Source organism: Blennius ocellaris (genome assembly GCF_963422515.1).
Source record: "Blennius ocellaris genome assembly, chromosome: 12".
Taxonomy (NCBI): domain Eukaryota; kingdom Metazoa; phylum Chordata; class Actinopteri; order Blenniiformes; family Blenniidae; genus Blennius; species Blennius ocellaris.
The window spans coordinates 11639736-11655713 of record NC_137661.1 but is presented as its reverse complement, the minus strand read 5'-3'; the positions used below and the strand labels follow the sequence as shown (position 1 = coordinate 11655713).

General features: G+C 40.4%; 2 protein-coding genes across 4 annotated transcripts in view; both read right to left on the bottom strand.

The window, feature by feature from the left end:
* Nucleotides 1-9234, bottom strand: part of rabgap1l (RAB GTPase activating protein 1-like) — a 100404-nt gene extending 91170 nt beyond the window's left edge. For 2 of the 3 annotated variants that reach the window (XM_080506631.1, XM_080506633.1), the window contains exons 1-3: nt 9166-9234; nt 1290-1509; nt 802-976 (exon numbers count right to left, since the gene is read on the bottom strand). In XM_080506631.1, coding sequence (XP_080362757.1) covers nt 802-976; nt 1290-1427 — 313 coding nt within the window. In that variant the 5' untranslated portion in view covers nt 1428-1509; nt 9166-9234. The other variant, XM_080506632.1, reaches the window with a different exon arrangement.
* Nucleotides 9235-11077: 1843 nt separating this feature from the next.
* On the bottom strand, nt 11078-14517 carry fam163ab (family with sequence similarity 163 member Ab). The gene is made up of 3 exons (XM_080506950.1): nt 14488-14517; nt 13926-14040; nt 11078-13464 (listed from the first exon to the last, which is right to left on the bottom strand). The coding sequence occupies exons 2-3, from the start codon at nt 14016-14018 to the stop codon at nt 13066-13068; spliced, it is 492 nt and encodes a 163-aa protein (XP_080363076.1). The 5' UTR covers nt 14019-14040; nt 14488-14517; the 3' UTR covers nt 11078-13065.
* Between the last annotated feature and the right edge of the window lie 1461 nt (nt 14518-15978).

Sequence of the window (15978 nt, the reverse complement as noted above, 5' to 3'; positions counted from 1 at the left end):
TGCAAGTTCTCCAGCAGGCCTTTCCACAGTTCAGGACGGTAGCAGTGAAATGATGACTGTTCTAAGTTCCAGGAAACATTGTAAATAAGAAGCAGTTAGATCTCCTCTCGGAGTTTGTGTTGGTAGCCGACAGGAAAGAGGAGCAACAAACTCACATTAACGTGGAGAGACGTTTGTTTAAAAAAAAAAGGCCTTGTTTGGTAGGATTAACTGTTAAAGGTGTTCAATAAACACGTTAAGTGCATATATATATAATATTGTATTACAATTAATCCACAGCAACCTTGTGATTAATCTGAATCGAAATTGTAATTGTTTAACACCACTTATATATATATATATATATTAACACTTATCACTTTTGAGAACCATGGTCTTACAAATGCTGCCTGTCGCTTTTTTGAATTCATTTTGCAATTTAAACTACTCAACAATGACAAATAAAAAAATATTATAATCATGATATTATTAATAAAATAATAATAATAATAATAACTAACTCAAACTTTAATAACTCAAAGCAAGGTGTGATAAATATGTTGTGATTGTGACTAAATAAATTGAACTGAATAAACATCATCTTTATGTTTATCTGACTCCATGGTATGGTGTGAATAAAAGGTATTCCTAAATATTATGCACACAAAGAAACTATTGTAAAGGTTTTAAGTTGGATGGATTGAATGGAGAAAAAAGCAACAACAAAAAAAAAAACCTCAGACAAGCACCCCCCCCCCCCCCCCCCCCCAAGGACAAACAATAACTGGAAAGAGATCAGAGGGACAGTCTGGGAATGTGTACCTGCAGGCTGAGCCTCCGGGGGTTGTTGCTCCGGTTCCCTGTTCTTCTCCATCTTTTCAAAACTGCTTTTCTCGATCTTATCATCATCGCCATCCTCATCATCATCATCGTCGTCATCATCATCCAACACTTCTTCCATGGCTTTTTCAAGCTGTTCACTGCCATTCAAAGACATCTGAGGGAGAAAACATATTTGAAAAATTATGTAAGTCGAAAATAAAATAAAACCAATTTTAAAAATGCAGAAGTGTGTGATGGACTGAAAAAAAAACATCTGCAGTTCTTGTCCCTTGTATTTACAAAACCACGTATGTCAGGTATTTAATTAATGAAGCTGTCAGAGCCCAAGATGCCTGTTGATTGAGGAGTCCAAGTCTCCTATCCATTCACATATTTCTAATCTTTTCTCAAGCGATTTTATTGAGGTTGACACAAGATCGTTGACACATTTTAGTGTGATACGGTTTCACAATGCGATCGGCTCTGACCTTGAGTCTCGGTTTGCCTTCGGATCCCTGTGGTGAGCCGCCAGAACTGGTCTGCACAAGAACAAACTCCTCACTGGTGACGGTCGCCACCGACTCTGTGGAGCTGCTGACTTTGCCCGGTGAGGAGCCGTCATCCATGACTCGCTGAGTTACTCAAGTTCGGCTCAGGCGGCCCGGGTTCAAGTGCTCCGCTTCCCTCCCGTCTGCCCGGCTCTGCAGCCTGTAGGTTCAACAGACGCAGAGCAAGATTAGTCAAGTGTTCTTCTTTGGTTGATAGGTGAACAGTGTTTATGGAAAATACATGGGGATGTCAAAAACACCTTATTGTCTGTAAAAGTACAAATGCTAGTTCGAGTTAACAAGAGAGCCCAAGTAAGGTAAAAGTCACAAAAGTAGCTTTTTTTTTTAATGACCGAGAACATCTTTTTGAGCTTTGATTCTCAAACTGTGGTTCATGTATCACCAGTGATATACAAACCACCTCTTGCAGTATGAGGAAAGACAAAAAACACTTTAGAAAAAATTTAAACTGTCTAATATTATCAAACCGGTATAAAACCTAAAAAGAAAATACATAAAAACATGAAATTCATATTTCAAATAAGTATTATCTTCAATTTGTGTCTCTTCTGAGGGATACAGAGGTTTTGCACAATGTGAGAATAATGTGACAGATTTTGACATTGTGACTTTCAAAATAAAAAAGGCACTAAAGTAAAAAAGTAAAGTAAAAACAAAAGTCTGATGTGTGAACTGAGCTTAGGTGCCCCATTGAAGCCTTTTTAGAGCTTTGTGGGACTTTGTGCAAGTGCTTCAAACTGCAATAGATCTTTTTGTAAGATATTGTTTGCAGTGTTGCTCTAATGTAAACTAACCAGTCTATCAGTGCACAGACACACAAGAGACACACTAGATTCATGTTTGCAAATCTTTTGGTTTTTCCGGGCCGTATTTCCAGTTACTGTAAATACAGTGTCAGGTTTAAGTTAATGAGATCTCCCTGGAGCTAAAGACGATATGTAACTTAACCTCAAGTCACACTTTTTCCATTTATTATAGCCCGTAAGAGATCAAACTGGCAACTGAGTAAGGTCACTGGACTTTCCTTATCAGCTTTAGTTCGTTCAACTTCAAACTACTAGATGCTCAACTTTATTTACATATCAAATGATCACCAAGTCATAATGAACATCTAATATATATTTCATTGGTAGTAACCTTGATTGTTAATTTTTCAACGTTACAAATATTGATATTTGTCTACAATCCACTCAATAACTTCTTTTGAAACAAAGTTTGTTTGTGTTTCGACAACGTGTCCTCTTCTGATTGTTTTATTTGAGTCAACATTTTATTATTTGTCTTTCACATGTGAAAACAATACAAAGGAAACAAAACCTGTATCTCATTTCCAGAAGCGTACAGATTAATTCTATTTTTCATATATAAATTTGATAAATAAAAAACACACAAGGTCCTAAAATGAACCAGTACATAAGTATGTAGTCAGAAATATTAAACCCTAACAAGAAATACATTAAAAAAACAACTAGAAAGAGACATACTGTAAAGTAACACCGTGTTCTACACGACAATCTCTTTACTGGCCACAGATTATACTCAGGTCAACAGTGACATTACTGCTGGGCAACCCTTTAGTTACTTGAAATGACATTTTGCCTTCAAGTTTACACTTGCACATGTGTGTGTGTGTGTGTGATAACTCTGGCATGTCTGCATCAGATCATTGTCTCTGCTTGTTCTATCCTGTTGGCTGAGTACATTTTATTGGGATTTGAGTGTGTGTCATACCAGAAACACACAAATCTCCATGCACAATTGGTTGTTTCACAGCTGCAAACAAGCGCAGATCCACCAGCTAAAACTCTTACAATGAAAGCTTTGTTTGTTTATTGTGACTCTAATTTGCCTATAAGTGTGTACCCTTCCAGATCGGTGTGTGTGTGTGTGTGTGTGTGTGTGTGTGTTAGCAGTACGATGGACTGTGATCTGTCCAGGGTGTAACCGCCTTTCACTCAACGTCAGCAAAGAGTGGCTCCAGCACATGATCCAGAATTGGACAAAATAGAAGATAAGTGAATAGATCAGGGGTTCCAATTCTGACATTTTTGTTCTGTAGTGATTGAAATGATTATATAAAAAGAACAATATGACGTGCTTCATTAGTTAATGGCATTTGGTCGATTCTATGATTTACTTTGGTTGTTTCACATCTGTGTATACGTCAGAAATACTTAAAAAATAAAATTAGTAGTTGGAAGGTACTTTGCTGCAAGATGAGCATGAGAAACATGAGAAAGGCACCTTAAATTAACAAAAATAACACAACTTCTAGAGGGACAAGGAGACAATTTTCAGCACACACACACACACACACACACACACACACACACACACACACACACACACACACACACACACACACACACACACACACACACACACACACACACACACACACACACACACACACACACACACACACACACACACACACACTCACTCACTCACTCACTCCTGAAGGAAGCATTCATTCACTCACGCAGGCATGATTATAGTCACACAAAAGTATTCTTTCTTGTTCGAGCTTGGCAACGTGTAATTACACACGCACACACAGACATGCAAAATGAAAGCTGCGGCATCATGTGCTCAATTCACATTTATTCAATTATACAGCATGAAGCACAAAAGTCCACACACATATCGACACCGATTCACTGGTGGAAGTCGAAGCGGTGAAGAGAAGGGCGAAGCATGATGGGAAACTGCTTCCCTTCAGAGTGGAAAATCGGAATCAATTCTCTTGGACCTCCCAGCTCATCTTCTGACGTCAGACTGTGATCTCACATGTGTAGTAAACACACAGTAGATACACTGAGCTAGCCAATGATAAGTGAACTTAATGTTTATTATGGAAGCTCAGAACGTCCAATAATCCTGCTGTTAAGCGCCAAAACAGACCTGTACCGAAAATTTAAAAAAAAAAAGCAGAAAATGTAGAAACTACAAGTGAAAGTATTTTTTAACTGCAATTAAAAAAAAAAAAAAACATTTCTAAGATGACTATATGTCACACAGCACAGGCTGAATTTTCCGTCAAATGCTTTTAAGAATTTTTATGACTCAATGGATATTTTGAGGAGGCTTTTTTTCGACTACTGTGGCTGGGCGTTCTCTTCCCTTCTGGCTTTTCACTTAAAGAGTGGGCACAGCAACGTCGTTACCATCCAGTCACTGGCAGCCTGCTTCTCAAGCACAGTCCCAGTTGGCAGGTTTGCTACTAACCACCGCCTCAATGGCGAGTGTGTCCCAGACTGGCCCACACACTGCTTGCACCCACAGCAGCTGGACTTCAATGCTGCATTACATCAGCGAGGGTGTATGTGCGCCTCTTGGTTGAGGGACTGCCCTGCTAGCCCGTCACACAAACAGCCCCATCATCACTGGCACTGGGGAAAAAAAAAATGATAGACTGGCCAAACCTTTTTCTAAAGTTCGTGATGACCATGTGATGCTCAGTCTTGCAGCCTATCTGGCTGGTGCAATAATTCACACATTTGGCTTGAAGTGATGTCTGCTTTATGACTCTGCTGACCTTCCTGTGAAGAGCAGAGCTCAGATAACCAACTTGCTGATTACACAGTGTCTCCTCAGGAATTTTAACACAGCTGTGGCTGTTTGGGCACGAGTTATATTATAAGTTGAAGCTGCCATGTTAAAACTGCTTTTAATCACCACTTTAAAGCATCTGAACAATAGAAGCTAATTTAAGGATCAAATTGTAGTCTGTATTTTAATTTGACATTTCCTCCTGCAGTGATGTTAATGGTCCCGCTGTGCTGGCAGACCAGTGGTAAATGAATACAGTAGCACAACACTATTACATGTCCTCTGTTTTCAATTTGGAGTGGTAATGTGATGAAAGCCATTTTGTGACAACAAAGCGAAGGGAAATCTGTTTACAGATTATATAGTGTAAGAAGATTGTGCAAGTTACGTGTTGTGTGATGTCAGTAATTGTCTATAAGACAAAACAAGTTTTACATGTGGTTGAAAGTGCTTTATAAAGTGGCCGGTGAGTGTGAACCAAGCAATCGGGCTATCAAGACAGATATAGTAGATCTAACAGCTCCTGCAGACTGTGAAATGTGAACAATCTTACAAGTCACAGCCCGCAACACTGTATGCCGCAGCAGTGACAATCGCCTCAAAATATCTGACACTGTCTGATACTGATTGCCTGCTTGTGCCCACGTCGGCCGTCCTTGACCTGGGCTCACGGTGCGACGTACCACTGACTTGACTCGCAACGAAAGACTTCACCACAAACGTTTCTCCACATTAATGTGAGTTTGGTGCTCCTTTTTCCTTTGGCTGTTTCAAAAACATCTGTATTGTTGAGTGTGATCATAATATAATATAATATAATATAATATAATATAATATAATATAATATAATATAATATAATATAATATAATCAACCTAACCTTGACGACTATCAATACAAAACTTTATGTCTACATCCTGGGCCCAACAGTCCAAACCTCCATGGTGAGTGCACTGGTTTAACAGTTAGTCCAAACATCTGAATTCCACTGACTAATAGCAGTTTCATGTCTATTCATAACCATCTAAATCTGTATTCAACACCTGTCACTGAATAACCTCACTTCTCGTTATGTCCAAAACTACAACCACATTCAGTATGCTTTTATACTCGAATACAAATAACTACCTATTGTGTTCGAAGTCTATTCCAAGTACTGAGGAGGAAGTAAGAGATTTTAGCCTGAAGTGAAATTCTGCAACAACAGACAGCACACACAGTGCAGCAATGCCATGAACAAGTTATAGTTTAGTAAATCTGAAGAATCAGTGTCAGGGATGGACCATTTATTCCTGACATACTGGTTAGTTCTGTAGCTGCCATTGTGATATTGCGTGTTATATTAACATTTCACGCCAAAGAAGCAACTCTCTGTAAGGCACATGACAAATGAAACTCCGTTTTGTGCTACTGTTCAAGCCTGGCCTACGTCAGACCAGTGTTGTGTAACGTTGACACAAACTGCTGCCAGCTGGCCAGGTACAGCAAGGCACCGTGTCTATATGTTCCCTGTATTACTGATGTCAATCCATACCACAAAGAAGAGGTGTGTGATATAAATAATCTTTCATTTTATTATAAATGCTGATGTGAATTGTGATGATGTGTTATTTTACATTATCGAGTATTTCCACTATCTCGAATCTTGTTCTACCAACATTACCACGCAAAATTTTGGACATGTCAACATTTATTTACATTGCAGATTGTAGGCATCAAAACTATGAATGAACAGATATGGAATTATATAGTGATTATAAAGGTGTGAAGAGGTGTGGAGGAGTCTGGAGGTGCGTTTGGGCTCATAGTCCTTCACAAAAATAGTGGCGGTGATGTTGGTCCAACTAAAAACAAATGGGATGGGATGGCATGTCGCTGCAGGATACTGTGGTAGCCATGCTGGTTTTGGACAACCCCCCCCCCCCCCCCCCCCCCCCACAGTGTCACCAGCAATGCACCCCATAAACCATCACACCTCGTCCTCCGTGCTTCAGCATGTAGAAACAATCCGTTCACCTTTCATACGTCCCACAAAGACACAACGGGTGAAACCAAAGATCTCAAGTTTGGACTCATCAGACCAAAGCACATAAAGCACAGTTATCAAATAGTTTTCATCATCTGTGTAGCAACCTGACTACTGCACGACACAACTGATGGTCCCAACCCCAATAAGAAGACAATCCTTTCCACAACGGGAACCCCGCCAAGGCACAGCTCTGAAGTGAAAACATTTTAAGTTGACGACCTCATAAAGCTCATTGAGAGACGGCCGAGGGTCTGCAGCGCTGTCAAAGCAAAGGGTGGCGATTTTGAAGAATCTAAAATATGAAACATGTTTTTCATTATTTCACAACTACTTGTTTATGACATAATTCCATGTGTTTCTTCAGAGTTTGGATGCTTTCAGTGAGAAAATAGAATGTAAATAAATATTATATGAGGCGTATATGTCGTAAACAAATCTGGTGTATACAAACAGCCAAAATCTTTACACTTCCTACTTTGTTCAAACAGTTTAAAATTGCCGACTATTCACCATACAATATTCAATTAATCTGGAAATCAGAATACAGATTCATCTGAAATTGCACTCAACTTAATACAGATACACTGATTCCAGCTTTTAAATGAGAGCATCGAGCTGCTTCTATGGGCACGCACTGCAGCCACAAAACAGAAGTAAAAGGTTTTGAAAGGTTCAACAAGGACAAGTGCAGGGTCTGTGATCCCACAGAATAATGTGTAAAATGATTAAAAAAAAAAACATATGTCAGAGTAGCAAGCCTCAAGGGGACAGCCTGAACTGATGACACTCCTGGGATGAACTGGGCAAAACGTCTTACAGGACATGACCAAGTTCAGTTGACCTAATTCAACTTGCTTTGAGTTGCCTTCGACATGGAGGAATGAGAATATTTTAAAATAAGTTTCAAGCAGGTTTTGAAGAACAAGGAGCTCGCAATATTTGATTACACCACGATAATATCCGACTTCTGACTTCATGAATTATGAAGTGTTGTGCCTCATACATCGCCACACATTGAGCGATGGTGTGTGTATTGTTCCTCTTTATTTGATGCACCAAGGCACCGTCAGTAGTTTTGATCTCATCCTAAGACAAATGACTGTACCAATCCACATCCAATTAAATTATAACAACAGCCACGTCACCACTATAATGCATGGGTGTAATAACACAACTGCATTCCCTTCCGTGTAATCAAGCTGAGCGAACAGCATTCCTGGATGGAACACCAATACTGAATAAACCCTTCCCTCCAGAAAGTGTCACTTGACAGTAACATCAATTCAGCTTTACATTGTCCCATTTCCCCCCAGTGCATAGCCGTCAGTGTTGCAGGTCAGAACATTGTGGTTCCAGACAGGTTGTCTGTATTTCGTGTAACTGCATGTCTCCTATGTCATCTCCAAATGATGATATAATAAATACAACAACATATAGCAGTCATTACATGCAACTGTGATCAGGAAACAACTGGGTATTGGGGCTACAAGGGACCACAAAGAAAATCATGTTGTTATTATTGTGTTGTTGTTGTTGTTAACCTCAGCAGAACATTGTTGATGATGCTGTCACGTGTCTCCAGGCCTGGATGGCGACCCTCTTATCACTGTCAGCAGGAGGCTAGCTTGTCACTTTAAACAAGTTTATAAGGGACCACGATCAGGCTTAGAGGACACCGTGAGGCCGGTTTCTGTCAGAAACGTCTCCCCGTCGCCGCCGAGCACATAACCTGCAGTCACGTCAGGCTGACATTACGCCTCAGCTGACTTGCCGCCGAGCACCGCCACACAGCAGAGAGCAGGCAAAGCAAAACACTGAAGCTAGCCCCGAAGCTAACTTGTGTGCGCGCACATCCTGCCGTTCTGCTGCCGTCGCGGTACACGTTTGGCCCCGGCAGCCCAGCGAGCAGGGGGGCGGCGGCGGTCACCCCCCCAGGTGAATGCAGGAAGTGCCTCTGAGTCATAAGGTACAGCTAAAGCCGAGTGCTGCTAACGCTAACCAGCTCGAACTCCACAACAGTTGGAGCACTATTCAGGTCTCAGTGAGCAGCGACACCCCACCCCGGCTCCAGCAGAGGGGGGAGAGGAGGAGGGGGAGGAAGAAGAAGAAGAAGAAAAACAACAAACCAGAAGGAAAACAGCATGTCAGTCCTCGCAGTGACCAGCCGTGAGTGTTTAGTGAGCGCAGGGTGTTCAGAGCAGCGCTGTCAACTTACTTGTCTGGAGAGGAATGTAGTTTTCTACCTGCTCCGTGTCACAAGAGTTGCAGCGAAGATCGTGTGCCGTGAACGAGATGAATCACTCGGGAGTTGAAATCTCACGCCTTCCTGGTTGGGACCTCAAGTGTTGGGTTGCGCACGCGCAGTACTCCAGGGTGGTTGTAGTATTGTACCACGAGACGTCACGTCAGGCGGAGTCATTTCATTATCTGAATACAACTAAAACATATACGTCATTTGTTTAGAACTTTTTTTTCCTTGTATACATCCATACTACTTAATCATATGGAGCTTTGTGTGAAGCCAAGGCAGGACCACCATGATTTAGCTTTTATTTTTGGAAGAAATCATACACATAATGCACATATTAAACATGTTATTTATTAATTTGTTGTGGATACAAACTTATTCAACCATCCACCTTTGATACTGTGTATGGTCACAGGGCTGGAGCCAGTCCGCCACAGGCAAAGAGACAGACAGACAACCACACCAATCCATCTTCGCACATCCAATCACAATTTAGAGCCACCAGTAAACTTCAAATGGACAAAAACACAAGTACCAAGGAAATCAATGAATACACAGGCGATCGTGGTAGCTACTAATCCAATGTGCGACCCTGCTCAGTGAGATATTTATCCAGCTGTAGATCTTCTGAGTCGCTTTATCCAAGCCAGGGCCATCGGACACTGGAGCTTGCAATGGATGAAGGCATAGCACATCTTAGGCGGATCACTAGTCTATCACAGGGTAAACAGAGAGACAGACTACCACACACACTCATATTCACCACTACAAGCAATTTAGAAGGCCCAGATAACCTCGGTGGCATGCTTTTAGATTGTGGGAGAATCCTGAGGAAATTCATGCAGTTATAATGCAGTGATTAAAGCAATTTACAAAACAGCACAATGTAAAAGTTTAATCTCACATAGAACAGAGTCCAAATTATTACTTGAGAAGCTTTTTGCTGCAGCAACAGAAATGGATGTACCTTCATAGGTCCTACGTGTGATCTGAAAATTGGTAAACATTTACAAACTACAAGCATGAAAGCAGTCAGTCATGGCAACCCTTATAAAAACGTTCTACACAATATGAAGTCTTGTGGAAACTTCAATCTGATGTCTCACCAAAAACCACAGCACAATGGTAGTTTATAGAGGGAGCGGCTTCCTTCATTCATTATCCCTGTTACTCTTTCTGTCCTGAATCAGACAGAAAAAAAATGTGAAAACACTAAAAACCTTGCTCATAATTTATACACAAGGCATCTGGGAAATGCTATTTCTGTACCTGTCACTTTGTTTTAACATGTCTTATCTTTTGTAGGGTGGTAATGCATCTGTTACAACCATACAATAGGACTTTTGTTGTCGGTTACCCAAGTTGAACTTGCAATTGCTCGGTTGACTCACTTACCTTGATGAACGGAGAGAAAGAAAAAAAAAAAAAAGTCAAAATTTCAAAAACAAAGCTTCTGGTGTACCCAGAAAGGATGTCCTCAGGAGAAAACACTCAGATTAAAAAAAAGACTTTGTTCTGACAATTATCTTCACCATTTAGCTGTGGTTGATTATCTCACGACAGACATTAGCTGGAGGATACATTCCATGCTGCCCACACAGCTCGCAATTAAAATCATAGACTTCCTCAACTCTTTCAGAGTTTTTGATTCACAGGAGATCATAAATGGGTGAATTCATTGTGTGCGTGCAAATCCAAATCTGACTGATTGCACCTCAACCTGAAGGAACACATGCTACTGTGGGAGAAAACACAGGAAACACACTCAAACCACTGCATTGTCTCATTAGGCACAGACACATTCGTTTGTGAATAACAACACACAAAACAAATTCAAGCAGTTACAAATCTTTAATTGTCAAAAGTTAACACCATCAAATATTTTACTGTTTCTGTATCTATCGTGTATGACTTCAGGTTTACCCACGTTTCTAAAAATCTTTTGTTTTCTAAATTGTTTTTTAAGATAAGTAGTTGAATAAGTAGGAAAACAGAGAGTTAATATAATGCCTGAATGAATGATACTACTAAATCTGTGGTAGTGGACAGCAACATGAAGAAACGCTGGTTTTAATTCATTGAGTCCAGCCCACGCATTTCGATTCCAACCCGAACCACTTCAGTTTCTGCAAAACCTGTTGAAGTTAATGTGATGAATTCTCTTTCTGTCCAGTCTTTTACAGCGACCCCGACTTGAAGTTGTTAGTTATGCCTGAGAACACCAGGTATCATAGAGATCTTGAGAAGTTTCAGGATGTTCACCACATGGCAACTCTTACAATTGACTTGAGGATTTATAGTTGAAACCAGTCAGGAATAAATACATTTGATAGTTGCTGATCAAACAACCACATTTGCTGAAAATAGGTTTGGAAAGTGCAATTTTGTGAATTGTTGAATGACAAAAACAAAAGACCCATCCAAAAAAATCTTGCAAAATTCTACATTGCATCACATGGGAAGGTAAAGAAAGAAATAGTCCAGGAAGTGGGATGTTGTAGGACAAGTACTACTGGGCAAGTGTAATGTACATTACGGGGATTGTGAAACAGTTTCCAATCACATTGATGTGCACAGACCTTCTCACAATATGGGAAAAGAAATATCATGAAATGTCATGGTTGTTTGCATTTTAAAGATTTAGCATGAGAGTAGTATAGGAGTATAGAAGGAGTGCGTCGACAGAATAGCACAAACCAGTAAATCACACTCCTTCACTCAAAACACATCATGTATAAATCCCAGCGTGCATCTCTCTCTTTCTGCTAAGATTACAGTGGGATCCAGAAATACAGTCATTGCTTTCTGGTTATTATTTACATTTTAAACTTTTTGCATCTCTGTCAGTAAAGAGAAACTCACACACCGATTTCACGCTCATTCCCTTTCCCCTCAAGGGCCTAGAGATCCTTGATTGTTCACAAGTTTATACGTCAGTAGAGAAAACAAGAGATTTACTGCGTAACGCATAATTCAGTTTTAAATGCTTGTCAGTCTATCTACATGTGCAGCATCGTAACATCCCACAAGGCGGGCACATTGCTCACGATGCTCCTCCCAGTGTGACCGATGAGATGGAAAACCTCTCAGAGGAGATGTTCGATGATGAAGAGCTGCAGTATTTTGCTCGACAGCTTGCATAGTTGTCCACCTTCCTCCACATTTACTGCACAGTCCATAGAGCCACAAAGGGAAGAAGTCAACTGTTCCTTTGTAGTTTTTTTTTTTTTTTTTCCAAATGCATTTGTGTCTCTGCTCCTCTTATCACAACAAAATTGCTTTTAACTTGCTACATATTTCATCATCTTACTTTTTGGTAGTCATTGGGAAGATACAGTATGTTGCATGAAAAAAGGGGGATTAACTTCAAGATAGCCCTCAATCAGTAGCAGTAACAGTCAACAAAGATACCCTTATTATCTTAAAGGGACATTTTCCTACAGTTTATCTACCATCTAGCTCAGAAACTACCTTTGACTGTAAAAAAAAAAAAAAAAATACACTGTTAAGGGTATAAAGTGAGGAAACTAGGCTACACAGGAATACCCTCTTGTCACTATAATACCCAGCAGCGGTTCTCGGCTAATTCTTAAATATCTGAACCCTAAATCAATAGGAAAATGTACCGTCCATCATCAGTGAGCCTTGTAACTAGCAGATCTTTAAATGCAGCTGCAATGTCAAAGTTATTGTCCTTGTGTTGGTGTCAGTTGTAGTGCTGGTGTGTGAGTGAGTGAGTGAGTGAGTGAGTGAGTGAGTGAGTGAGTGAGTGAGTGAGTGAGTGAGTGAGTGAGTGAGTGAGTGAGTGAGTGAGTGAGTGAGTGAGTGAGTGAATGAGAGTGAGAGTGAAGGAGTGCCTCGGGGTGGTCACACCTCGGTGCTGATGGCTCGAGTGTTGGTGTAGAACTCAGGAGGTCGGCTCCGATGAGCGTCCCTCAGCAGGGACCCTCGGACTGCGGGCAGCGGCATCGCCAGCGCCTGGTTGTCATAATGTGTCGGCATGTAGGTGATGCGCTCGCCACCGTTGCGCATCTCATCACTGGTTCGGATGTAGAAGGGTGAGTCGTAGGGTGAGCAGCTGGGGCAATAGCTGCGTTGCCCCCTGGCGGTTTTGCCGGGGTCGGAGGACTTGGGCGCCTCTGGTGGAGACAGGGACAATGGGGTGATGATCGATCCGTCCAAGCCAGACACACTGCAGGCATTGCAGGCAAAGTGTTGCTGAGAGATAGAGCCGCTGTCAGATCCATTCTTCTTGCAGCAGTAGTACTACAGAGGGGGGGGGGGGGGGGGGGGATAGGTTATCAATACTCAAACAGAAATCAACACAAATGTCAGCGAGATAGAGGAAGACAAGCAGTTAATTCACATTGTATATCCCTGGTTGTGAGTACTAAGTAAAACTACCTAAGTAGCTTTTGTTTACGAGGGGAAAGGAGCATACTGGGATACAAAATAAGGATTTTTTTTTTTAGCTGTTATATATTATCCAGTCTCTATATCATTTTTCCCCCATCCATTGTTGGAAATGAAAACTGTTTAATAATATGTGAATTTCTGCCCTCTGCATCTGCTGGGAATTATGTTGCCCATATATGATGTCCACTCTCTGTGTTGATCACTTATAATTATACTGTAACACAAATGGACATATTTTGACTAAAATAATGTTGCAACATGACATGTACACACACAATGTTTTGTAATCTAAGTATACAGTAAGACCCCACCTGGAGTCTACAGTAACAGAGCACGGCTATGATACACAGAAGTATCACTGTGGCCAGTATTCCTCCGGTTATGACAACAGTTCCAGCTGTCATCCGACCAGCTCTCCATCAAACTCTGACACAGAAAAAGAGGAGACATCAGCAGCAGCAGGACCAACTCCACAGATCCATAGCACACAGTATATATTACTGAATAGAATAGAATAGAATAGAATAGAATAGAATAGAAATAGTTTATTAATAAGTGTATGCAGGAGCAAACAGCACATGTATATGCTGCATCAATCATCAATGCAAAAAATGTGCACAATTTCTTCTACGAAAAAAGATCCATAACCTACCTGCACTCTAAAGTTGATGAGTTTTGTTATATTTAAAGTTTGATTGTCTCAATTTTGCAGTGTTTTTGCTTGTGTGTCTGAATATGAAGAAATGTTGTGCACGAAATAGCTACAATATTTATATTTAATCATTATTTACGTTATTCATCTTTAAGTGCCAAAGCATGTTTTGGATTGAACACAATGAACATGGTTGGGATTATTGTTGCAGTTGTACTCACGTTCAGCAAAGTTGCTTAACACCTGAGAAGAAAAACACAACATTTATATTACAAGCAGACAGGCAGACAGACAGACAGACCAGCAGGCAGACTTACATCAGAAGAGTGTCTGAAGGTTGTATGAGTAACACACAATCCACAGTTCCAAAGTGAGAGACGCTACACTGTTAAACAGCCACCATCTCTGGGGAAGGAAAGAACAGGGAAAAGGAAAAGAAAGGCAGAAAAGATAAAGGACCGATATGAATTCAGTTGAGGTCACACTGTGATCTGCACTGGTGTCAGTTTTGTGGTAAGTTTTATTATGGGGTTTGGGGACCACATGAGTTTTTCTGTACTGATCTGATATCCATAAACTATCTGCAGCTGTTAATGAAAGTAGTTCAGTTGAAGTGACCTCGTCTTTGTCCACAAGGTGGCGGTAAAAGAAAAGGAATTTCTCTGTGGCAGCTTAATTCAGCAGCCATTGAGGAATGACAAGAAATATATATATATATATATATATATATATATATATATATATATATATATATATATATATATATATATATATATATATATATATATATATATATATATATATATATATATATAAATGTTGATTCAAATTTGATGATATAACATAGATATAACTTCTATGACAGCTTGGAGATTATTTTATATATCTGTGAACTTTGCATACGAAAGTGTGAAGATTGTGCAGAGCTGCTGTGAGACAAAACCAGCCAGTATCAGTATCAGCCACTTCTTCTTTTTCATATTTCATGATCACCATAGTTAGTCTGCAGTAAAATCCTCACGTATCATTTTTTACATGTTAAAATTACGGTAGGCAAAAGCGAGGACACCAAAACTGATAACAATAGCCCAAAGATTCTAGATATTGACATTTACTTTGCTCATGAGAGTGCCCAAATACAAATCCTGGAACAGCATGCATATCCAGACTCGAATACACACAAGCTCACATGCAGCATTTCAGGACAGCAGCAGTAATAGTGATTTATTGATGAGGGGCTACAGTTGGCCGAAGGGTTTTAGTCTGCAGGCCCAGGCTTGACCAGGTGAAGTGAAATCTATTCCTACTGATAAAAACATGTCAGACCTGTGATTGGGTTGGAGGGAGGACATGCTCTCGTATTGGGAGAGGAAGGCAAGATACAATGAAAACAAGGAAGGAGGAAGGAAGGAGCAGCAGCATGTTCTCAGGCATGTTATAGAGAGAAATAGATATACACTAAGTTTAGCCTGCCAATAACAACTTCTTCTGTTTGGGATCTGAATGGATGCATTATGTTCGCCATCGTATTGTCATCATGAGTAACGTGTCACAAATGTGTGATTGTGTGTCAGTACTTCATGATAAGTCTGGACAACTTCACTAAGTGATACACAACTCCTGAGCCACTCACTAACAGAGCTAAAGTAACAGGAATTACTGCGAAAGAGAGCAACATGCACACGGCAACCAATAAATGAAACACTCATTCA

Excerpts from the sequence above, each read along its gene's own strand:
- fam163ab (XM_080506950.1), bottom strand. The coding sequence starts at position 14,018 with ATGACAGCTGGAACTGTTGTCATAACCGGAGGAATACTGGCCACAGTG. Across the intron at positions 13,465-13,925 it reads TCTGTTACTGTAGACTCCAG|TACTACTGCTGCAAGAAGAA; the intron begins GTGGGGTCTTAC and ends CCCCCTCTGTAG.